The sequence below is a fragment of the Aulonocara stuartgranti genome (genome assembly GCF_965226115.1).
Source record: "Aulonocara stuartgranti genome assembly, chromosome: 16".
NCBI lineage: Eukaryota > Metazoa > Chordata > Actinopteri > Cichliformes > Cichlidae > Aulonocara > Aulonocara stuartgranti.
The window spans coordinates 10611644-10625916 of record NC_138952.1 but is presented as its reverse complement, the minus strand read 5'-3'; the positions used below and the strand labels follow the sequence as shown (position 1 = coordinate 10625916).

General features: G+C 40.5%; 1 protein-coding gene across 1 annotated transcript in view; it reads right to left on the bottom strand.

Moving 5' to 3' along the window:
- asic4a (acid-sensing (proton-gated) ion channel family member 4a) overlaps positions 1 to 11699 on the bottom strand; it is a 94725-nt gene extending 83026 nt beyond the window's left edge. Inside the window, exon 1 of the mRNA XM_082508631.1 lies at positions 10936 to 11699. Within this exon, the coding sequence (XP_082364757.1) occupies positions 10936 to 11511 (576 nt within the window). The 5' untranslated portion in view covers positions 11512 to 11699. The remainder of the gene's footprint in view (positions 1 to 10935) is intronic.
- Positions 11700 to 14273: the final 2574 nt, after the last annotated feature.

The following is a 14273-nucleotide window of genomic DNA, read 5'->3' as shown; positions in this document are numbered from 1 at the left end:
AAGATTTGTAGTGCATAAATCTAGTGTCTCTGTCGTGCTGGGGAAAAAAAAAAAAAAAAAAAAAAAAAGAGGTCGAGCTGTTTCAACATTTACTTGACTTACAAATCACCAAAGCTACCAGACAATGTGAGTTGAATATCCATCATCGCATTCTTTAAAATTACACAGAAGCAGATGCATAAATATACAGTAACAGCTATTTAAATGCTACGTTGAAATGATACTAGAAATCCCCATTGGCGTGACTCTCCTTTTTAAACAGGCTTATTTCACTGTAATGCATTTGCTCTGACACTTGCAATCCAAAAAGCAACGCTTGGATAACAAAACGAGTGGTGGCAATTCAAACTGGCCGTGCTAAATCAGATGACATTTCACCACACCTGAAGGTCAAGTGTTTTGTCAGCAGAGGACAGACCCAGATGATAAAGCTGCCAACATCAGGTGAAAGATTTGATGTCGTCATATTACCAAAACAGGGGCGTGAAAGTATTGTGTTTAAGAAGAAATCCTGGCTGGGTGACGGCTGCTTTTTCTGCACTGAGGGAAAAAGAAGGGGATGCTCAAGGTACATACTAATGTGCAGCATGTGCTACAAGTGGAGAAAATGTTTGAATGACTGTATTTTTGCCCTTTGCATTCACAATTTCTTTTACATTAAATTGGCAATGCCTTGTTTTTATATTGAAACTTGCAATTTAATTGTAATTTAAGTGTCATTACAAGTTAATAGCCGGTGTCTGAATTGATCATATTAAGGACATCCCCTTGCTTTGATTTCATACACATATATAACTGATAATAGCTATAAAAGAAGTGTTTTTAGAGAATGGTTTTTGACTACCAGCCCTCAATATTTGAAACTTTGTCCATGTTTAAAACAGGCATCAACCACTGCAACAGTAACTGTAATTTTATATATAAATAAGGACACATAACTATCTTCACAAAATGTACCCAATGAAAATGTAAACACTGTACTGCTCTAGTTAGCTTAAAACCATAGAAATCTTGGGTGTTGTTTGATTAACATTCTGTCAGTATGCTGGTGCATGCATTATAAACAACTGGATAAAGGCAAAGAAAACAAAGTGATAAAAGCCGTATCTTTTCTGTTACAGCATACATAAACAATGTAAACAACATCGATCATGGCCTTACATATATTACGGTTGAGCAGCTAGGAACCAGCTTGAGTTCCCAAGTGTAAGTGACAGCTGAACTGTGTTGAAAATCTCAGTTAAATTTTTAAAAACATATCCTTCTTTCATCTCCTCTTAAAAGTTTTGAATAAGGACTTCCAGGAACTGTGAAAAAGCTTCTCCTGTCAGTGTGTGAAGGTAACGCCAGCTCAGCCGGCTACAGTGCAGACCTGTCAACAGTGAGTTGTCAGCAAAACCAACAGCTTTTCCATTATGATATTCAGCAAATATGGTTGTATAGTGCTATATCCGAAGGTTGTGAGCACAGAAGTTGACTGATTGGTTCATAAAAGATGAGGTTGTGAGGATCTGAACAGCAATTATGGTGTTTTAGTTGATCATATTCATCCAGAAATAAATTTGGTTTAAATGTGTTGTTTATACATAATGTGCACTGGTTCACTTCATAGAACATATTTGCAGACAGATGATTCCCACTCGGCTCTGTAGCCGACTGGACAACCAGGGTACAGATGAATTCTTCTCATCTCTGGATATTATGAATCGAGTGGCTCTGTTCTAGCTGTCTAAGCTGTGTCTACAGCAGTGCAGTTGCTCTTGAAAAGGTGATATTGGTGGAAATTTTTTAATCTTTCCCTCCAAGCTGCAGCCTATAAAACTGCATAAAGACTTAACAAAGGTCCCTCCACAGCAAATGGTCTCAAAGATGGCCACCAGGAGCTATTGGCATTAGGAAAGCATTAGCTTGAATAATTCAGCATTTTCTATCAGAGCATACTGTTCTATAGGCAGGGCGTACATTATTAAGCAATATACAATGTAAGGAACCGATATTAACCGAGGTTAAAAAATGCATTTAGTGCTTTTGCTGGAAAGCCGGCCCCGAAGCCGTTTGACTAATCATTGCTCGTGTCTCCTGAGAGGAAACAACAAGGTATACCAAAAATCATCATACTGGAAGGGCTGCTCAGGTGGTGCACAAAACAAACTCAGATTCTGACAAAATATCACACCTGTCATAACACCTTAGCGTTTATGTACTAGACTTCTAACCTTGTTTGCATTAACTGTAGGAAACAGTAACGAGGGAAACTGAGTGTAGAATAAAAAAAGAAAGCAAAAGGATATTAATAAGCATGCTTGTTGAGAAAACATTGCATATGTGGACGCAAACTCTAAAAAGCAGCAAGGGGCACAGCCAAGTGTGTGACATTAGACATAATTCAGAATAAGGGCCAAGTGTCCAGCCAAGCGGATAGACAAGGCCCTCATGTTCAGACTGTGCCAGGGGTAAATATTCGGTATGACATTTGTGCTGCGTGCGATTTCCATCGGCTGAATTGTAGCCGACTGACATTTTTATCCAAGTAACGCTGGCCACGATTTCTCCACTTCTGTCTATTTAAAATATCAGACAGAATGGGACTGCACACATCGAGACCACCTAACAGTAGAAGTAGCAATGCAACGACAGCCTCAGAAACAGCCGCAGTTTTCATTTAGTATTCAAAGATTTCATCTAATTTACTTTTTAGTTTTCCTCCCTTGTTTCAATGAAGTTTTATTTCGGAAATACATCAGTTTTACTTCATTTTGAAGTCAGGATGGCTTCAAATAGTAAAACAGTTATTAAATTATATTAAAAAGTAGGTTTGCCATATCTATGCACAATCATTTGACAGTGAAATGGAAACTTTGAATAGTTTTTAGTAAAAACTGAATTGCATTTCTGGTTGAAATACCATCTACACTTTAGTGGTAACATTAAACCAATGCACCAGTGTGCATTATTTCATATATTCTGCTAGACATCCATGGTATACTATACAGAAAGTCACTACAGCTGTTTTCTGTCTTGTATTTCCCCTCCTAAAATCTTTTAAGACCTCATTACTGGGGGAGTGGGGATGCATTTAAAAGATATTATGTTAGTCTTTCAGTTTAAATTACAATCCACAAATGGCTGCCAGAAGGCATGCTCTTATGTTAAATACAAATTTTGGTCCATACTAAAATTATCCCACAAAAATAAATTCTTTGAAACCTTTAATTTGGTAGCTCAAGCCCATGATCTCAAGTAATATCAGTCCTATGGGACATTTTTTTCCAGTGTTTTAGGATGAGGCTTTAAAAGAACAAAGAGAAAACCAAGACACTTTTGTGTTGTTTATTTTACCACCACTGTAGCATTGCAGTTTTCATAAAACCAATGTTTTCTTTTTCAGAACTCTACGTTACTTTCTACTGATTAAAATAATGCAAGTGTATAAAACAGAATTACTTTGTAAGGTGTCTCTGTTTGTTTTGTCTACCTGCATGTGCTATCTCTCTCAAAGTAATTAAATCTTGGGGGGATGAAGAAGCACCAACCCATTATGTGGTGGCCTAAAAGCAAGCTTGGTTAATTTTTCAGAGGAATTTCCACTAATGTATTCAGAGCCCAGGAAACATGACAAAATAAAAGGCTCACATTGGCAGCTAGGAAGACAAGTGTAGATTTAAAGTGTCTCGGCCAAAGACTTTCATAATCATACTTATCTTCACAGTGAATGCCATTCATCATTACTGCAATGTATTTTAAAAAGCCTTATTATGACACATGTGCAAAAATACTTCATTAAACTTTACTCAAGAAAATGCATACTTAAATAACTGATTAACTTTTTCCAAAATCACTACTTAATGAGGGTTCTTTAAAAAAAAACAAAAAAACAAAAAAAAAACCCAGAGGAACAGCAGCAGCAGTACTGAGGGTAGTGCTGTGGTTAAGCTGTATGGGTAAGTCTATGGGTATTTGGACAGTGACACAATGTTTGTAATTTTACCTCTGTACACTACAACAATCAATCAAGATGCAATTCAAGTGCAGACTCCCAGGTTTAATTCGAGGGTTTCAACAAAAGTATTGCATCAACTGTTTAGGAATTAGAGCTACTTTTATACACAGTCAACATTTTCAGAGTCTCTAAAGCAGGGGTGCCCAATCCCGGTCCTCGAGAGCTACCGTCCTGCAGCTTTTAGATGCATCCCTACTCCAACACAGCTGAATCAAATGGTTTGATCTCTTCAGCATGCCATCATGTTTGTCAAAGGCCTGACAACAAGCCATTCATTTGATTCAGGTGTGTGGGAACAAGGATGCATCTAAAAGCTGCAGGACGGTAGCTCTCGAGGACCGGGATTGGGCACCCCTGCTCTAAAGTAATTGGAAATTTTTGGTGAGGCCTGTACTCACATTATTCCATGACAAAATAAGTAGACAAAGAGCAGGAGTTTAAGTGTTGAACTTTTGGTAGCTGGATCTCCAAAAAGCGATGTTGATGCAAATAAAGGAAGCATTATTAGGCTGGAAAAAAAAAAAAAAAAAACCCCAAACAAACAAACCAAAACACTAGTGCCGTAAGCGTTAATCTCGTTAAAATGACGTTAACGCCATACCCGCATTAACGGGGCAAACCCCAGTTAGCGAGTTCGCACCGAACGCACGGGGCTAATCCATTAATGAGCTAACCACGCTAACACGTTGACACCGTGCATGCACTGGACAATCCATGCTAACTCGCTAATGGAAATTTGCCGCGTTAATGCAGTTACGGCGTTAACGTCATTTTAACGAGAATAACGCTGACAGCACTAACAAAAACTGAAATAAAAAAAATAAAAAACCTTGCTCAGATCAGCAGTCTGTAAATTCTTAAAGCAAGTAATGCACTAACCAGGTCTGCAAAAACCAAACCTGAAGGACCATATACTGCAACTAAAGTGAATGATCACAGAATTGTTTCCAAGGTTAAAAAAAAAAAAAAAAAAAAAAAAACGTTTTACAATATCTAGTCAAGTCCAGGACACTCTTAAGGAGGTAGGTGTCAAGGTCTACATGATTTAAATACAGCAGGTTTACAACAAGGTGCAAACCTCTGGTTACGCTGAAGAACACAAAGGCCAGAATAGATGATGTCAGAAAACATCTAAAAACAGCCTGGACATTTCAGGGGAAAAATTCTTTGAGCGGGTGAAATCAGAATCAACTTCTAGCCGATTTTAAAAAAAAAAGAAATTTATTAAAAAAGTATGGAGAAGGAAAGGCAGTGTTATGGTCTAACGCATACCTCACTGTCAAACATGGTAGAGGCTGTGTTATGGCATCGGTATGTATGGCTTCCAGTTTAATTGGGCCACTAGTGTTTATTGACTAGTGTTTTGTTTTCTTTAGGTCACGAGCAGTTGTCCAAGCATTTCACTACATATCGTACTGTGTATGACTGTGTACGTGACAAATAAAATTTGAATTTGAATTTGAATTTGACTGCTGATAGAAGCAGCACACTCTCTTGTCATGTTCAGACAAATGCTATAAAATTAATCTGACAGACCCAAAGCATACCACAAAATCAACCCAAGAGCGAAAGTCTGCATTTGAATCATATCTCGAGTAACTGATTTAAAACCACTGTGGTGCTGTACTGAGGAAAAACTACACAAATTGTGGCATTTTTTCAAAAATCGATGGTGCAAACCGTGTTCATATTGCAGAAGAGCTGCAAGAGAAACTTTTTAAATTGGTAATGTGGACATACCCAACTTGAAAATATCACACCTGCCAATATGGAGAACATCTGCGATATGAAAATTGGGTAGACAGAAAAAGATTTTTGCTTAGATGCTCCATCACCTGCACAACGTGTAAACACATGGTTTATTTTTCAAGAAAAAGACTTCCATTTAATCTGGTGGAGCCTGAGGAGCGATACCCGTTTTAAGACCCGTTTGTAGGGGGGGGGAGTCCTATAGCTGTATGAAAAATATGCATTTTGGCTTTCAGATATGTCTGTAAATTTTATATTGCTTTATCAAAACGCTCTTTCCTCCTCATCTCAGCTCAGCTTTAGTCGTGAGTCATCTTATATTGCTCGATAATTTCTGCGCCCTTTAGGGGAAAGGTAGACAGTGTATATTGATTGATTTGGGTTGGATATTTGCTAAAACAAACAGATATCTTGTTCCAAAGATCAGATTCTTCACTAACTCTGGCAGCATTAACAAATGCAGCTGAGACTGGGCCCAAAACACAAGCACAAGATAATTAGTCACACCAGGCTTGGAGTAGGAAGGGCAGGGAAGCAATCTGACTGAAGGATGTATTGATCCTCTAGAGAGGGAGGGGCACCCAGTCAGGAGTCATGATCAATCTTGCAAGCCAACTCTCTCAATCTGTGATGAGACCTGTGTGTGTTTGTGTGGGGAAGTATTCCATCTACACTATACACCCTTTGGTACACATGTTTGTGTGTGGGTGCCTACGTGCATGCGTGTGTTGTGTGCAGCCACATTAACACTACCAACAGCTCAGTGTTATGACTTGTCAGAAAGAGACAAATGTCTGTGTGAGTAAAAGACTCCCAGGGGTTAGAGAAAGGGGGTTTAGCTGTACCACAACATCGGAAGCCTTTATCGTCGAGTTAAAAGCCACCGCCATCCCTGAGCCGCAGATTCTCCTCATCACGCCGAGCGCTCTAAACCGAGGCACAGTTAGAGGTTTTAAAACCAGCTCAGGGAGCGATGGAAAAGGTAAATCTTCCCAAATATAAACAGTTTGCATATTGGTGTTATCCATTGGCTGGTCACAGGTGGGTTTAATCTGATTAGACAGTGGTGATGCATATCAGGAGGAGCAACAGACCAAATGCACTGTAATTCATCTTCCTCTGATACACTGGAGGAGGAAGAGGAGGAAGAGGAGGAGAAGGTGGGAAAGGAGTGCAGTGGCACTGAATTGGGTTGCAAAAGCAGCAGTCCCCCCTTTAGCCTCGAAAAAATATGCGATCAGTTTTTTGTTTTTTTTTTCCCTCCTGCATTTTGCAAGAAGAGTAAAAGATGATAAAAAAAGACAAGAAAAGAGTTGTTTGTTTATGGGTGGTGGAGGATGTAATAACGCTCACCGCTGGCCTCTAGGGTTGAATCCGATATCAGACAGCATGTTAGGCTGCAGGGACTCCCACAGCAGTGGAACTGTAGATGGCTAATTGACAGGCTGTTGAAGACGAAGCCAGTCCAGATAGCCAGTCACTTTCACGCTCCCACACTCCTCGCTCTCCACCAGGAGGGAAGACGGCAGGCTGGGGGAGAAGAGTGTGTGTGTGTCTGTGTGTGTATGTGCTGTTACACTTTGGAGCCTCTAGGGAAGCGGATGTCACTCCTACAGTTATCTGCACATATACACAGATTTTCACACGAGCGCAAACACATACACACACACACACACACACACACACACATGCACACACACGTATATATAAGTGAGAATGAAATCCTGTAACTGAGTTTTTGCGGGGCTCAAAGACAACGCCAAAGGTCGGGGATGTATTTCTTGTTGTAACATGGAATGTCACACTCATGCAAGGGCTCAGGAGACACATTTTACACATCAGGCCCAAGTAGGAGATTGTGGAGACTGTGCACGGCTTCAGCATATCAGAAAAATGTAAAAACTTGTTTTGAAAGTCGGCTCTATGTGAATCCACGCCAGCTACATATAAAACTCTAAGTCTAGGTGTATGCCAGTTCTGTAGCTTGTTACCATCGAGACTTAAATTCGCTTCCCTATTTACGCTCTCACTATAATTTTTCATTGCCTCCCATCTTTCTCTCATGACCCACACAGGAGCAGTACAGTTATTGAGATCAACTCCCAATTATGTCTCTTTTGTGCCATTTTCTACATTATATTGATTTACATTAATGCGGCTTCGGATTTTGTTCTACTATGAAGGATATGACGGGGGAAGGGGGTGAAAATCATCTGTGGCTTACACCATTACACATTCAATTATCTATAAAACACACAATGGAGGCTTCAGTCAGTGAAATGACAAATTGCAGGCGGAGAGCTCTTCAGTGTTGTCCCCGTTAACCCAGGTTTTTATAGATCACCTCGCATGCCACCCTATAGCTGTTTAGTTATCTCCATGAATATATGCAGAAGGGATCTGTCCTTGCTGAGAGCAAAATCTGATAATGCAGCAGCAAACACAGCTGAGAGTCAGAGCAAACCAATTCAGAGCTCTGTTTAAAAAAAGCCAAAGGGCTCGCTGCTCATCTGTGCGACAGCACCACACAATAGATGAACAATTATTCAGAGTTAGACTGGAAGAAAAATATTAATCTATTTATTCATGGCTTGTTGAATCAGCTTTATCTTCTGTGATTAATCCAAGTCAATAATGTAATCTTTAATTATAAAGAATGGCCTTATTACCTACGTCAAATAATCACGCCGGTCCACGATGCTGGAAAGAGGAAAACAAATTTCTCTGCTACGTGATTATGTATTTTTCTGCCATGAATTAGAGAAGCCAGACCTTTTTTTTTCCTGGCCTTGAGACTCATATTTATTTGACTCTTTCATCAGTGAATGCACAGAGGGCAAGTCATGATTTCTGAAATAAACAAACTTAAAAAAAGAGAGAAAAATATTGATATATTTTTGAGATTTTAGTGTTTTTGCAGAAACCGTTTCAGTCATGGCTATTTAGATTTGGGATTTTATAGTAATTCAAATAAAAAAACTAAAAGATATAATAAAGATTCTGAGAGAAAAATAAAAGGAAAACTGGAAACCGGAGGTCTATTACACAGAACACGGTCTGGTTACAGAAAAGCTCAAATGTCAGAAAATGTCACAATTATTTTTCATCATACAATTTTCCCAAGAGTCCCGCATCCATGAAGCTTTTATCAAAATATAACATCTGGAGCTCCCAGAATGATCAATCAAAAGAAAATACATTTCGATCCTGAAGCAGGGCCCTATACGAGGAAGAATAATGACCAGTTTGTGCAGGACTCTAGTTTTTTTGAACATGCTTGCATGTGATTAATAGCACATCACCTGTAATAATGGCCTTCTTGCTGCATGCAATTTCTAGTTAGAAATATACACGTGCACAAATAAAAACAGAGGCACGCATGCATGTAAATGAGCTTCACTGGCATTGTCCTGTTTTGCGTTCTGCCCACCAGTCTGATCCCACAACTCCCAGTCCTTCCTCTCTTTGCACTCCCAGTGCAGATTCCCACCAGGACTCAGAGTAAGTGATTTTTCATGCGTGGCGGCAGCAAGTAGTCTGTAACAAATCTAACTGACAGCCCCTGAAAATGCAGATCACATAGTTGACAGAGAGGAAACAGCAGCTTAGGGAACTTCCAACAGGATCCTAATCTGTGATGAAGTCACCCAGTGTCCAAAGAGAGCTACAGGACGTTTCATCGACATGGAACAGACATTTCCTGGATGTCAGAATTGTCTGCTAATTAATGTACTCGGAGAGGAGTGAGTGTCAAAGTGTCAGAGGATATTGCCGTCAAACCTGCCAGAAGCACGTTACAAACTTTTAGAGTCGCGATGCTGCATCAGACTGAATACTGCAAAACTTTTTGGGTACCCTGAGGAGCACAACATTTTCTTTTGCTCGACAGAACAACTGAGAACATTTTCTGGAGGGGAATCCACGCTCATGTCACAGGTAATTTTATGTGTATATGTAAAAGGCTGCCTTGCCAACAAAATAAAGAAAAAATAAATACCGTGCTAGAGTGTCGGAGAAATCAAATGAGAAGCAGAGAGACGTCATTATTTCTTCAGCGTAATTTGGCACATCAGACATAATGTAGTGCCATCTCTGTGATAAGACAGAATCTTCAGGTCTCAGAAAGGTGAGCATATCAATGTTCAACATACCCTATTAAGACTTGACATCCCCACTTTATCATCACTAAAGCAATTGCATATTCCTATTCCTGCAGGAGAGATGGGGAAATCCATCTCCTGCAAGGACAGTGCCTTTAATAAATAGTGCACAGAACACAGGCACAAACTCTCCCTCTTTCACCTGATCCTCTCTCTCTTTCCATCTCTCTCTCTCTCTCACACACAGACACACACACACTTTCCCTCTCATGGAAATTGTTTCATTCCTTTTAGTCAATCTGGCTAATGCAAAAATCATGTATGTCAGTCTTTAAATATTTAATCTTAACAGCAGCGAGATTGAAATACAACGTTGAAGAAGCATTACTCCTTCCTTCCCTCCTGAAAGGTACAAGAGCCCAGCGAGAGGGAGAGCGAGAGAGAGGCAGGGAGCTGCTCTGCAATGTCAGGAAGAGAGAGTGGAAGCGACAGGGAGAGATGGAAAAGAGAGGAAGAAGAGACTCGGCTATTTTTGATGGCAATTTTGTTGCCATGCACTCTCAGCTAGTAGGGTTGGAGGCAGCACTAAAGCGCAGTTTGCCTTGGAAAAGTACACAACCACATACAACAGCTCTCTGTTTTTCTTCTTTGGGAGCAGCCTTTGTTCTTTGACATAATAGATTCTAGTGGAGGCACGGCTGAAGAGAAACACTGTTGCTGCTTAGAACTTAGTGAGAAGAGATACAGCTCGATGACTGAACAAAAGACATGAATCTTGCATGCAGAACTGTACCGTGGGAACCACATGGCCCCAAGAGATGAGTAGAAACACAAAGAGAATTTAAACCGCTCGTCTTAACGAGATCCTACCGCTTTCATCCTTACAGGTAGTTTTGTGTGAACAAGGATATTGTTCACTTACACACTTGTGGCCCCTTTAATGTTTCAAATACTTGTTTAACAAGGTTGCTTTTGCAGGAACAACAACAATAAAAGCTTTTTTCTGAAGCCAATAAATCACAACTGAGTGGTGTCACTTTGTAAGAGCGAGCAAAACACAAAACTTTGGGAAACTTTTACACTCACCACAGTGAAGTCCTCGGCTGAGCAGTTCTGTCCACTAAAATTACAGCTCATGAGCATCTCTTCTAACTGATGTCCTGTCCTGTTGAAAATGTCCTGCATGTCAGGAGCAGGATACATTAAATCAGTGGGTTTGTGCCCGTCCCTGTTTTTGGGGGGCAGACCTGTCAAGTTAGCCAGGTGGTAGATGTCAGCATCGGTGAGCGCTGAGAAGCGAAAGCGGTTTATGTTGCAGATGGTCACAGCGGGGAAAACCATCTCGGGGGTCGCCTCTTCATTCAGAGCTGTGACGTGAGGGTGCTCCAGGTAAGAGATGGCACACTTAGCTGCTTGGTACAGAAAGAGTGCCAGTGAAGTCAAAAAGGCAAGAGCCCAGAGAGTCTGCCGGATGCCCAGCCGACCAGAGACAAAGATATGGTTAATCCCATGAAGGGAGCAGGAGTTAGCAAACCCGGCCAGGTCCTTGGCCGGAGGTGTGCAGCTCTCCTCGATCAGGCTCTCCTTGTCCCCATCCTGCTTGCTTTTCTGCTTCTCATCCTCCTCTGCAAATTTGATTTTGCAAACAAATTCGATAGGCATGGGGGCAGCCAGGTCTGCGTTTTGGTTTTGTTTTTGATGACAGCTATAAGCCCTGGATCACTTCTCTCCCACTTCCTCGCCTTTTGTCGTCTGTGCAGGAAACAACTCCAAAAAGAAAAAGACGGGAGAGAGTTTGTTGCTGCTGCTGTCGCTGCTGCCTGTGCTGTGACTGATAGTGCTGCTGCTGCTTCTGCTGCCACGGCTCCTAGTGACTACAGCGCTGCTGCTGCTGTGCTGCTACTGCTCTGAACGCTTGTCTCACTACTTGATCAGCTCACACAGTCTCGCTTATCAGCAGTAATACAGCTGTCAAAAAAATAAATAAATAAAAAAAATAAATACCCTTGCACACAGCCTCAGACCCACAGATGAAAATGCAGCATTTTGAGTCGGGCTAAAATAAGAACAGGGCACTTAATAATTCACGAGAAGGTAACATTGTCATTATTTCCTCCTCACTGGCGCGAGTCGCAACTTCCCCCGGTCATCCCCATGCTTCCCCGCTGACAGACCACCTCCTGCTTAATCCACTTGTTTGGATGGTGCTTTCACTTCTCAACCTGAATAAAGTTGGTGTCAGAGGTTCTCCTGGCAAACATCTGGTGTTTGATGTGAATTGCAGAGGGTCACGGCATTTTCATGCCACACTGAATAAGGTCTCTAGAGAATGCCTAATTGAAACAATAATGAGCGGTGCAAGCAGTGGAATTGAGCACGAGCTAACCCCTGGCAATCAATCTTGTCTTTGCAACAAAAAAGTAAAAGACTATCGATCGAGCGAATGTGTCTGTCAGAGATTAAGCGAGGCAGTACAACGGTGTTTCCTTATCAGGAACTAATAGTAGCATCACAAGACTCCAGCACGAATTTGAATTAGTGAATGCATCCTGATCTGGACCCCGATGCTGCTAAAGACGTTGAAATCGAGTATCGATCTGCCTCCGTCCCTACCCTTTACAGTGCGTGTCTCAGTGCTGTTAATGGCCCTTTTCCAAGTTGCCAAACAAAATTATGCAAATGGAAGGCAGAAAAGTGAGAGCCCTAATGCATGTTATTCCCCTTTAAATGGAATTAGTCATGCGGGTCACATCACAAGGGGCTGGGACCTCTAGAGAAAAGGCATATTTAAAAGTGAATTCAACCGCTCTAAACACACGTGCCAAGTCAAGTCTGAAAGAGCACCAGAGACCAAAAGGAGCAAATAAGGGGACTTAAAAAAAAAAAGAAAAGAAAAATGCCCTGCATTTTCTTAATCAGCTTAAAGAGGTCTTGTGATTCACATAAAATGTGAAAACCAACAGAAGAATCATTTTTGACATAAGATTCTAGAAATAATCAAAATAAAATTGTAATCTGTTTGGCTGGTTATAAAAACAATGTTCCTCTTTAGACACTGAAAAAAAAAGAAGAATTTCCCAATTTTGCCATTTTCTCTCTTTATGTCTTGTTTTGTCATTTCAGATCTTTAGACATTTGTTTTTATTGTTGTGTTTTTCGGCTAGATAAACAGATATATGTAGAATATTGCTTTTACTTGATACAAGTTAAGCATCCACGGTTTAGCTATGCCTCTGGCAGGCACAGAGCCCTTCTAACCACAGAGTGTTTTATGTAGTCACTCCCAGAGGATGCTGGGGTTATTTACTGTCTCACAGAGGGAATGAAGGCTCACAGTCCACGCCATGACTAAATACCAAATGTGAATAAAAAACATGCAGACACATCTGGCACATGAAAACTATTCATGGAGTAGATGGCATTACATTTGTCATGATGTTTGTCAGAGTCAATTACACTCCAAACCCCAGGCCTGCTTTGTGTCTGATGCCCTAAAAATGAGATACAATGGATTAAATGTCACTGACCTTCAAGTTATTTTTGACACTATGAATAATGTCTCATTTTGCAACAACATCAGCAGGGGCTTTTTGTAGGGCATCACGGTCAAGTCATACACAAAGTGCTTTTTCTCTTTTTCAAATACAAGGTACAGTTGAGACAGAAAATGCTTCAAAATGGCTGTTGAAAATCGCTCTTTTTGGTCTGTTTATTGAGAAATGAAAGCAGTTTGCAGAGCTGTAAGATGTGGATACATGATGCCTTCCCTTAGAGAAAAGGCTGACAGCTTTATCATTTTGTCCAAAAAGCTCCATCTATTGGATGTCTCTGTACTCAGTGTTTGCTTTGATGTCAACTGAGTAACAGAGTGAGAAATGTCCAAATCATCAACTACAGTTTTAAGAAGATGGTTTTGGGCAGTCATTCCAATGATAACCAAAGAAAAAAAAACAATTAACTGATTGTATTTGCATATGAAAACTACAAATGTTTAAAGAAACAACATCTGGCATTACACTGAAAACTTTTGCACTTAAAAAATATGTTTTTATATTTGCTTTAGACTCTCTATTCCAGGTACCGTGGTAGGTGGCCAGCTAAGGATCCAAATCAGGAATACAACGAATTAGGTGCTGGAGAGCATTTACCGCAACAATCAGTGATGGACTCAAAAACGACTGCATTGTTTGTAATACCATTTTGATGATTGTGAAAATTGCGTATCGGAGTTGTTCTTTGCAATTTCCTGTTGTGCGGTTCACTTTTGCAAATGAACAGAACAAATCCACAGATGAAATGACAAAGTTTTCTTATTCCTGACTCACTTGTGTGCTCCCTAAATGGCTACACCCTTTTCTTGTTTATACTCACCCTGTGTATCTCAGGTCCACTCAGGAAAAACCATGGCTTCCATTCTTTGTGTA